Source organism: Poecilia reticulata, chromosome 22 (genome assembly GCF_904066995.2).
Source record: "Poecilia reticulata chromosome 22, P_reticulata-male-v2, whole genome shotgun sequence".
NCBI lineage: Eukaryota > Metazoa > Chordata > Actinopteri > Cyprinodontiformes > Poeciliidae > Poecilia > Poecilia reticulata.
The window spans coordinates 14,194,630-14,205,772 of NC_088851.1; the positions used below are offsets into that span (position 1 = coordinate 14,194,630).

Consider the following 11,143-nt stretch of genomic DNA (forward strand, 5'->3'; position numbering starts at 1 on the left):
AACGATTAAAGCACCGACAGGAGGATGCTAGACATTTAAAGATAAATTGTTTTAATCTTAAATATAGAAAAATATTTGAAAATAATTTTAAATGTCCCTGTGCATGCGTGGGTTTTCTCCGGGTACTCCGGTTTCTTCCCACAGTCCAAAAACATGACTGTCAGGTTAATTGGCCTCTCCAAATTGCCCCTAGGTGTGAGTGTGTGCATGGTTGTGTGTCCTGTGTATCTCTGTGTTGCCCTGCGACAGACTGGTGACCTGTCCAGGGTGAACCCCGCCTCCCGCCCGAAACGTTAGCTGGAGATGGGCACCAGCAACCCTCCCGACCCCATTAAGGGACAAGGGTGCAAGAAAATGGATGGATGGATGGATGGATAATTTTAAATGTGTAAATTATTAGATATACTTTATATTAGCATGTTAATACTTAAACCACCTAATTATATAAAACATTGTCTTCAATTCCCTTGATTCTCTTCACACATAATCTTACACATTACATTAAGATAATCCCAAGAATGACAAAATAAAACGTCACAAATTGAAGTCCACCTTATGATTATAGTCAATAATTACATGGGACCACGAAAAGGGTCTTTAAAAACTGAAATAAGTAACTTGTCAGTGGCAGTAACTTTCTTTGAAATTATTGCTTTATCCTAGAAAAAGTCCCTTCAGTTCCTTATTACTGCCTCATACCTTTTATCATGATTTGTCAACATGTAGTCTTAAAAAGATTCAAAATGTAAACACTAGAGGGCACCAGAGTTGGTGATTCTGTAACAGTAAATGTTGACATATGCACTCTTAAAAAGAAAAGCCAAGATTTGGTTCTGCACCTAATATTTATTAAAAAAATACAAAACTTCAAAAAGTTTCCATAGGAAAGCGATATGAATGTGCTATCCCATCTCTTTCATATCCAGTTTACATGCATGGTCAAACTTTGTCAGAGTCTTGTTAATATGACAATACATATTAATATTATAGAAGAGTTACCACAACATAAAGAAAAAAAACAAAGAGGAGAGGAGGTGTTGTTTGCCGTTTGAGTCCCTGTGTTTAAGTGTTAATCGTCAAGATTTTATTCTACTTTGAGAATCCATTTTTGAATACTAACAAAAAACGTATATAAACAGTTTCTGAAAAACTTAAATAGTTAGACCTAAGTTACAGTTACAAAGATTGAAATAAAAACATAAGATGCTTAAGATCTTGAAGACTAACACTTGCAAGGTTCTGTTCAGAAGCTCATGGAAAAGATAATTATAGCAGCCATTTGAGGATCTTTATCCCACCTCTGACCATTGCTTTGTGGGCATCAGATGTGACTAGTTGCTAGTGGTGAAATACCCTGAACTAATAACATGGTGCAGGTCACTTAGCATAAATAAGGTCTAGAATTTTGTTCCCAAAAACCAACAGCCACCTCCATCTCAAAATACTTTCATAGCTGAGTCCTTCTGACATGTGATGTCAGTTCTTCAATTTAGAACTTTGTTTTTTTTAACTTTTTTTCAGTTCTGAAAATAGGCACATGATTAAGTACCTCATACAAATACTAGAGGTCAGCAGCAAATTATGTTAACACAGAGCTGCTTGTTACACCTTATCCAATACCCACAGAGATGGTCCAAGGTGTGATTCAGCCTCAGTCAAAGGTTGACTCCCAGCTTCTGTACAGAACACTGAAATATGTGCAACAACATCCCCACTTCTCTCCCGTCAAGTAACTGGCCTCAAAAATTAGCTTGAGAACTATCTGCTTAGTTTAATAAAAATAATAATAATTATAATAATAAAACAATAAAATAAAAATAAAATAAATCTAAGAAAAACAGCTTCTTTCTGTAGCTGGTCTTAAACCACATGGGCATGGCAAGGCTTAGTGGGCATGTCCAAGCTGCTCTCTCGGCCACAGCATGCTGGAAGGTCGAACAAGGAGGACTCCTCTGCCGGAGCTGGAAGGCCCTGGGAGCAGACTTGCTGCACATATTGCCTAAAGGTGAAATGGGCACAAGTTATAATTTTAAAAAAGGAACTTTAAAAACTGTAGAATTTCCTCATGAATTAATTTTTAAGACAAAAACTCACCAGGCAGGACGGGACATGACATAGTAAATGTCGGGTCTTTGGAAGCCATTAAAGGTGGAGGAAGCAGCTACAGTGTAGGCACCCATGTTCTCAAAAACCAGCCAGTCCCCCACCTGGAGGTCAGGCAGGGTACACAGTTCCACGATCCGATCTAGACCATCACATGTAGGGCCCCATATGCTGCAGGGGTACACTGCCTCATCTGGTTTTGGCTTCTATAAGAAACAATCGGAAGAAAATTTATAAAGATCTGGTCAGCATTTTTTTCCCCCCCTTTGATCCCACCGCAGTGATAAACTTTGAATCTGACTGACCTTATGCAATGTTGGCAAACAGTGAGCGTGGTCATAGAGGATGCAGTTAAAGGAGCCGTACACCCCATCATTGACATAGTACATCAGAGTTCTGTCACTGGTCCCTTCGTCTTCCTCTGCAGGTAAAAGGTAAGCAATTAGTTTCATGGTCATAATTAATTGGCAACTGCAATATCTCAGTTGTCTGTTCAGATGAAGCCCTTACCATCTGAAGATGATTCGTCATCCATGATGACCTTCTTAGCAATGATGTTCACCACTAACGTGTAAGCAGATGCCACATAGAAGCGTCCCGGCTCAGCGATGACCCTGACCCCAGAGTCGACAGGAAAGTACTTGTCGAGGGCCGTGTTGATTACTACTGTAATCTAGAAATGGAAATGAGTTCACACGTAAGTCAAGTAAAATTTTACATAAAAAACAGAAAATCCTGGTTAAACAAAAACATTTCAAGCTACCTCTTCAAACTTCAGTTCAGTGTCATCCGAACCAGGAAAACCTCCTCCAATGTCCAGGAGATCCATGTTGAAGCCAAGCTCTTCCTGTATGTCCAGACATTAAGTTTAGGCTTCTTTGCAGAGCAGAAAACATAAATTACAGCTGACTACGCTCTTTATGAGCAACTCACCCCCATATCAAAGACACAGCGAGCATCTGCAATAGCTTTGGTGTAGGTCTCTGCATCAGTGCAGCCGCTCCCAACATGAAAACTGACACCGATCACATCCAGCCCCAGTTCCTTCGCCCGCTCCAGGAGACCGCGACAAGCTTTGAGGGGAGCACCGAACTTCACACTGAGGCGACACACGGCCTTTGAGTCATCTGTGGCGATGCGCAACACCAACCTGAACGGAGAACAGAAACGGCTTTAACAAAGGCCAAAAATCAAAGTCAATCATTGTGTTTAAAAAGCAAAACTCTTACTTGGCATTGTCGTGACAACGGGCCACTTTCATGAGTTCCACTTCACTATCAAAGGTCATCATTTGGACTCCGTGTGCAGATGCGTACTTTATTTGTGAGACCTGCTTGCAGGGGTTGGCGTAGATTATTCTGCTGGGATCCACTCCCAGGGACTGAACAAACTGGATCTCAGTCTGTGGGAGGACAATACCAACAGTCAGCAAAAAACGGAGGAGGCACAAGTGCACTTTCAGCTAATAAATAAATTGTGCTAGCAGCATTGATGGAAAGCTCCCAAAGCCTACCTTGCTTGCACAGTCGAAGCCAGTTCCCAATGATGCCAGAGTCATAACTACAGCCTGGCTGTCGTTGCACTTAACGGCGTAGAAAGGAGTGATGCGAGGCAGAGCTCTTGCCCAACGGAGGTGTTTGCGTAAAACATCCCCCAAGTCACAGACATAGAATGCATCCCTGTCATCCTGAAATAGAAAAGCAAAAATAATGTTATAGATTACCTTTAACAAACATGAATAGTGAATTAGACCTGCTTATTACAGGCAAAAACAATTCTAAAAGTGAATCACTTGGACAAAGCTATCCGGTTTAATCAAAGGTGTAGATTTTCAGAGTATATCCTGCTGACAAAGCAAATCAGGCCATCTGTCCATTACACAAGCCCCACCGGATACTTACTGTCAAGGATGACTCATTGATTTTCTGCTCAACAATGTCCCGAGCAGAGAAGCCCTCTTCAAGAAAGGAAAATTCAAATTTGTTGAGTGTGGTGGTGTTCATCTCGATCAGTACTTTCGGTTCGTCACACGTAAACTGAAAGAATCAAAACAAAGAATACTCAAAAGACAGCATCTTTTCCCCCTATTGATTACTCCACTTGATTAGACTCTGTGGACATGACATGTATAATCACTGTGAAAAATGTAAGGAACTCCAAAAACATTTGGGTAAAACGTGATACTTACTTGGATATGAAAGAGTTGGAATACGGAACTGCTGTTACTCAGGTGCAGAGAAGCCAAGGTGGTTCACCAGTGAAGTTAAACCCCTTAAGATACAACTCAAGGCCTGGGCCTGTTGAGCAGCTGGAGTGTGCCTTCCTAGAGTGAAGATTCTGAAAGGAGGAACTTTTATTTAGCATTCTAGTGAATCTATAACACAAACAATACATATGTACTCATACAGTAGCGTGAATTAATACAAGTTTTGCTACTCAGTCTAAAACTAGCGCCCGGATCGATACGTGGCATTCTGATTTTATAACTTATGATTAACTTGACACTAGGGTTGAAAAAAATTCGTTGAAAGACGAGATTCTTTTAAGTCACACCCAGCCTAACGCTTTAGCCAATCAGAGATGAAGAACGTTCTTCCACTTCGAATGATGGAGAAAAAACTAACCAATCAGCGTTGAATGACGTTCACATGCCGGTTCCGCTGGAGCGCCGAACGCCATGAGGCGATGTTACGTTTTCAATTTATTACGAAACTCATTCATCAAAAAAATTTAAAAAAAACGTTAATCAATTAAAGTTAATCACAAAATAGAAAAGACAAAAATATTCCGTTTGTCATAACACCAAAACTAGTTATAGAGAATAAGTGTTTCATGGCTTCGCCGTAACGGTAACAAAGAAAACGGGTTGCTAGCTTAACAGACTGTCACACCGGCCACGTCGTAGCTTTTAAAAGCAACATTACACTAAACTAAACCGACCAATTAATTACAGAGACTCACCAAATGACAAAAATTCTTACCTTAAAAAGCATTTACAAAGAGTTTGTCCATTAGACCAGAGTGCTGGGGTTTAAAATAAAGCAGGTCCCTTCCTGTGAAGCGCACTGCTTGAGGTGTAGCTTGACTGAGCCGAGCCGAGTGAGCACTGGAGTATTTATAGAGCGGTCGTTTCCAGGGTAACGCAGCCAGCTGAAACCGGCCTCCCATCCACGTAGGAACCGGTTTAGGCTTGTCAACTCATCCACATGGTGGATAGAGAGACCTCCGCTGAAGGGACCACACACCAGGTTTATAGAGGTGCAGCAGACCCCTCAAACCAAATTTATTTCTTCGAGGAGCCTAATTTTGTCTCTACACTGAGATTAAGACATAACAGAAAAAACTCCTAAGTTAACCACCGGTAAAATAAAATACACAATGTACATGCACTTTTGTTGCTATTATTACTGTAATAACACATCTCATTCACATCTTTTAGTTTATTACCATTCAAGATTGGTCTCTGGTAACTTTTCTGGTATGTTTAGACAAACTAGTTTGTCATTTTCAAGATAGTTTTTTCATTATGAAGAAGTTGACAAATTGTAGTAAGATTGACAATGGTTACTCATACTTCCTTTATCACTTAAAAACTGTTAGTTTAACATCAACTATTTATGAGGAACTTATAACGAACTGAATGCTTGAAAAGCATTCCGTTCAATACATTCATTTTGAAGGAAAATTAAGGTACTGAAAGAAAATATTGCTGTAATAAATAATAGTTATTTTTGGCTTGGTTCGGATTTATAATCCTCCATGTGTCAGAGTATCAAATAGTCCAAATAAGAACCATAATAACTTGAAATAGGATTCATTCATCTTAAAAGAATACAATGAAATGATATGTAGAGTTGGGGCATTTTGTATCTGTTATTAACGATATAGGTTACCAACACAAATACACAAAAACACAATGGTTTGTGTACAAGTGATTTGTTTCTGTAAACAAAGTGAAGATAGAAAGGGACAAAATGGAATGGTGGTGGATGATCATAAAGAGAACTTCCTGCTAAGTAGCAAGAAATTATGAAGAAATAAGGTGTGTCTCTGGTCCTTTGCACAAACTGACAATGTGCAAATCTGTTGGTTTGTGCAAAGGCTATCAGAAGATCTTGTAAGACAACTAATAAATACCAGTAAGTAAATAATTTAAATCACCAAGTGCCTAAATAGGAAAACACTATGGCAACATGTATTAGGTGTGTTCACACAGTTGGGTTCTTGGATATTATTTTTAATAGGCAATCAATAAGTTTAAATATGTCTTTACTAAAACACTTATAAACCTAACTTTTTAAAAAAAACAATTAAAAATTACAGGAGGTAAATAGAATATAACTTGTCAGTGTGAATGACGAAATGTAGCCGGCAGCCCTTTTTACAAACCTGCATTATGTTTGTGTGGCTAACAGAGAAGGTCAATCATACTTGGCTGCTTGCAATAATTTGTCAGCTCTGAGTGGCAGAAACGTCTCAGTGATGTCACCTGGCTCGACTGCAGTCCGTTTGGTCTCCAATGTGAGCTTGTGATCTGCATGATGAGATTAGAGAAGGTTTAAAGGACAACTGACATGGCAGACTCACACTGAATCACAACAATCCTACGAAGTCACGTGCGTCTATAGATTACTACTGTGTTACATCAACCAATTATTTGGATCCCCAAAATACAAGCTGATTTAGTTTTCCATAGCAAGTTTTATACAGATGCAGCTATTTTTTTTCTTGATTCTTCACCTCATTTTACTTTGCAGACTCTAAAAAAATCTAACTACATTTTGCATTTAAAAACAATTTTTAAAGTCGTCAGTAATTATATATATAGCTATAATAACTGTTTCATATGTTTATATATGTATGTTTTTTTTTTCTTTGATGTGGCACATTTTATGACACAATAACTTGGTTTGTACCAAGGTTGTTTTCATGACTCTTCTTCTAAGTGCTATAATTTTCAAACCAGGCAGGCATTTCACCCTGACAGCACACTCTGATCAGCATGAAGATCGTTTTCATAGCCATTTGGTTTACACGCAGACATTACCAAATGGAGGAAAATTAAGGTTTTTGGTTATTGTGACCCAGCACATATGGAAATGCTGCACAGGGATCAGATCGGAGGAAGTTTTGGGGCTTCTCGCAGACCACATATCTGTGGCCCTGATGTTTTTTCCAGGTCTTCAAACCACAATCTAGATTGTCCTCAGCACACTTCAGGGTTTCCATTCTGCAAGGTCTTTAAGTGAAGTCATTTTTACCAGAAGATGTAATTCTTTAAAACTAAGAAACTGTCTGTTTCTGTGCTGGTTAAAGTTTAAATGAGGTTGGCAGGGAAATTTTAACACTGACATAATCTGCAGTTGTTTTAAGCACAAACCCTCGAAGCTCTCATTTTTTCTGTAAAGCATCCAGGAACTAATACTTCAGGGCTAATTCATTTTCTACAGATATTGACTTATTTAAAATCACAAGATCAGTAAACACTAAAACAAATGTCACGGTGAACTGTTCCACACCATTCCAGTCTTTTACTTTCTGTTCCGTTTTGTTGCCTTTATGCAGCTAATATGCTATCCTCTCCTTCATTCCTCTCCTTCTCTTCCTCTTGTAATGTCTAGCTCCGTCTCTGTGTACATTGTCTGTTATCGTAACTGTGGACTATTGTGGCCCAGAGCCCACAGTCGCAAGGTCCCACCATCAGACAAGGATGATGATTGTTAGTGGGCGCCCACAAGATACAGTACAGGAATTGAGGCCTTGACTTGCGGTTCTGAATGTCACTGTTATTTCCCTCAACTGCTTTTAGAATACCAGAGGTCTTTTCTGAACCAGTAACTGACTTCAGTGAATGAAAGAATAGAGTGTATGAGGGATTGGTGAAGGGAGAGGTGAAGGGGGATGAAGAGTGGAGAGAGAAGTGGTTGGTCCACGTGCGCCTTTATCAAGTGGGAGAAGATATCTGAGAAATGCAGAACAAATGCTCTGGCACAATTTCTCAACGATGTGAGTGACGCTCACAGATGTGGTAACAACAGAGAGAAAGAGTTGATGAATAAGTTCTACACTGAAGAGTGTAGAACAAATTAATAACGATAAGTTAAAGAGGTAGTGGGTGTTTAATATAAGGTGTATGTGTCAAGCTCAAGAGTTGGGGGGGCTAAATCTGGCCAACTATCGTTTTTTATGTGGCCCTTTCTAGTCTCTACATTAAAAAGAACATTCAAACAGCAATTAAATATACTGTCAAATTACATCAGCATGAAAAGGTGTTCGATACTCACACCTATTTATTAATATTTTGACAGTTTCTCAATGGGTTTAAGCAATGCATTCTGGAGCAACCAGCACTTTGAGGATATTCATGACCTTGATATTGCCTAAAATAAAAATGAGTTCTCTTTGCTGTATCTAACCTGCCTTACAGTGCTGGAGCACACATATTCTAACTTTATTTTTTTTTTTCATCATTATTTTTTAAATACCTACAACTTTTAGATTATCTCACAAATGTTAAAACTAGATAAAATAATGTTGAACAGGAAGAAGAAAATGAGAAAGACAACAGCAAAGCTCAGGACAATGGTGGGGGGTAGTGATCTCCATGTAAAGTGAGAGGCTGAATGGTGGTGAAGTAGAGTTTAAAATATCCTCTAACGGTCTTCCAGCAGCAGTCATCTCACATAACAAGCTGGTTTCTATTGGTAACTCTGCATCAAGCTGCTGCCAGGACCTGATTCATCCATTTATTTAAGCTGATTCACTCTGTGAAACCAATAGGTAGGTGAGATTCGGAATCACAGGTGTTAGGAGGTAAAGCAAGCAAAATCCATGAGGGCTTGACCTCCATTAGATTAACATTTCTGGTTGACCCAGACAGAGGCTGACGATGGTGTCTCAACACTTGGCTTATCAAGTGAACAGATGGTGCAAGAGATCAACAGTCTGGTAGGATGTAGGTAAAACCTCTATTACCTATCACTCTGACCGGTTAGACATGTGGCTTCAAACTGTGAAATAATTTTATGCAGAGCTTTGCACAAAGGTTTTTACTTGCTTCCAGATTTCTTCTCGTTTTTTTTTTTTTGTCACATTTACATGTTTCACAAAAAAAAATTACATCAAAAGAAATTGACAACACATCATCTAAGAAGAATCAATCAAATCAAGGACAGATTAAATAAAGTCATTGACTTCAGTATTACTCCGTCAAGAGGCTGCAAAATAGTCCAGAACAACATCTGAAACTCAGTGGACCTCATTCAGTTAAGATTGGTGTTTATTATTCAATTGTAAGAAAGACACTGGACAAAAATGCATCTATAGGAGTGAAAACCTTGGCTGACCGAAAAGAAAACAAGTCCCTGCCTCTCATTTCCCCAATATATTCACAAGAAAATTTGAAAATAATATTTTGTTTGTGGAACTTTTTTGAAGTCAACCTGCTATTTATTATCTGGCCTAAAACTAACATAGCGGTGGTAATGTGATGGTCCGGTGCTGTTTAACTGCTTAACAACTTCGAGGACTTACTGTAATGGATGAAAAGTGTGAGTTCTGCTCTCTACTGTGAGAGAAAGTAATCAGTTCTTAAACTCAACTCTACTAGTAATTAAGCTCAGATCAAGCTTGATTGAGTCGAGCAGCAGGACAGTGATCCAAAGCAAGTCTACTTCTGAATGTCTTTGGAGTGGCGCACTCAGTATCTGGACTTAAATCTGATAAACACGCTATGGCATGATCGTATTTAGTCAGATTGTTACGTCTGACGAAAGAAACAAAAAAAGTTATACAAGGCGTAAACACTCTTTCACAACATTGTACCTAAATTCACATATTAGAATATATTGTTTCTGTTCTTCTCGTCTTGCTTCAGGGAAAAAAAAAAAAAAAAAAAAAAAATTGTGAGATGCAACAATGAGATATTCCAGGGAAACACAATGTTCCACATTTTCACTGAATCTGAAGACAGACACTTGCAATTTAGGTCTGGCTGTGAAGTCAGGCATGTTACCACAATACCCTTATTAAAAAAGACTCAGTTAAAAGGTTCGTTTTTGTCATTGACTCATCCAAGGCTGGTTTCTTCACCAGGCTGATGGCGTCAGACTGATACGGATTACTTATGTAATTTTCTGTCCTCACGATTTGCAGAACAAACTCATATGATTGTCCTGCAGATGCTATATATGTAATATTTACAATTTTTCACCCGTGAAATATTGAAGCTCCAAAAAAAACGTTTTTGATTTTTTAAATTCGTTTCCAAGGAACGCAACAAAAGCTTGTGAAATTTCAACAAATTATATTGTGATTTTCTGTGACAGACAAACACAAATTTGTGCATGAATACAAAGTAGAAAGAATCCCAAACACCAAAAAGTTATGATGATAAAGAAGTTCTGTATCATGTGTCTAAGAAAAATATTACCAACAATCAGTTCAGAAGGTTAAATGTAGCCCAAGGTTCATTCCTGCAACTTTCAGCTCATTTCTGTCCCCATTGTTTAATCTGACTCTCTGCTGACTCATCATATCCTTCTTTCAGCACAGAGTTCCAACACGTTATGCTCCAGGCTGTGTGGAGATGAGGACAAAAGTGACCGCATTTTCACTGGAATATCTTTTGTGAGTCTGGGTGTTGGCCTGAAGCTCAGCGAAAAGGCTGCATCAGCATATTTCACTCGTTTGATCCCCGTGCAGGAAAAAAAGACACAGACAGAAGGACAAACTCACAAGTTTACGTGTTCAAGTGTCGGAGGTCTGCTGCGCACATACAAAGTCGCAGCCGGTCGACGTGTAAAACACTGAAATATTTGAGAACACAATGTGAGCCCTGCCAAGCAAACAGACACTTTATGCTTGTTTCAAGGCTGCATTGGTTTGCAAGCTGATGCCAGCTGATATTATTAGTATTCACGCTGAACCAAAAGTGTGATGTATTGAAACCTGAAAATAGCTTTTACATTTTGGTTCTTAAGTTTTGCCATAAAAGCGAGCACGTTTTACATGCTAAGGCTGTTTCTATTTATTTATTTTT

General features: G+C 38.8%; 1 protein-coding gene across 1 annotated transcript; it reads right to left on the bottom strand.

Moving 5' to 3' along the window:
• Nucleotides 1-826: 826 nt before the first annotated feature.
• On the bottom strand, nucleotides 827-5,213 carry odc1 (ornithine decarboxylase 1). Its single transcript, XM_008399661.3, has 11 exons — nucleotides 5,085-5,213; nucleotides 4,292-4,440; nucleotides 4,005-4,139; nucleotides 3,617-3,790; nucleotides 3,333-3,505; nucleotides 3,037-3,253; nucleotides 2,867-2,950; nucleotides 2,614-2,776; nucleotides 2,409-2,524; nucleotides 2,095-2,309; nucleotides 827-1,999 (listed from the first exon to the last, which is right to left on the bottom strand). Exons 3-11 carry the CDS (start codon nucleotides 4,104-4,106, stop codon nucleotides 1,861-1,863), a joined length of 1,383 nt encoding a protein of 460 aa, XP_008397883.1. The 5' UTR covers nucleotides 4,107-4,139; nucleotides 4,292-4,440; nucleotides 5,085-5,213; the 3' UTR covers nucleotides 827-1,860.
• Between the last annotated feature and the right edge of the window lie 5,930 nt (nucleotides 5,214-11,143).

Excerpts from the sequence above, each read along its gene's own strand:
- odc1 (XM_008399661.3), bottom strand. The coding sequence starts at position 4,106 with ATGAACACCACCACACTCAACAAATTTGAATTTTCCTTTCTTGAAGAG. Across the intron at positions 2,777-2,866 it reads CTGAACTGAAGTTTGAAGAG|ATTACAGTAGTAATCAACAC; the intron begins GTAGCTTGAAAT and ends TTCCATTTCTAG. Across the intron at positions 2,310-2,408 it reads GTTTGCCAACATTGCATAAG|AAGCCAAAACCAGATGAGGC; the intron begins GTCAGTCAGATT and ends TGTTTCTTATAG.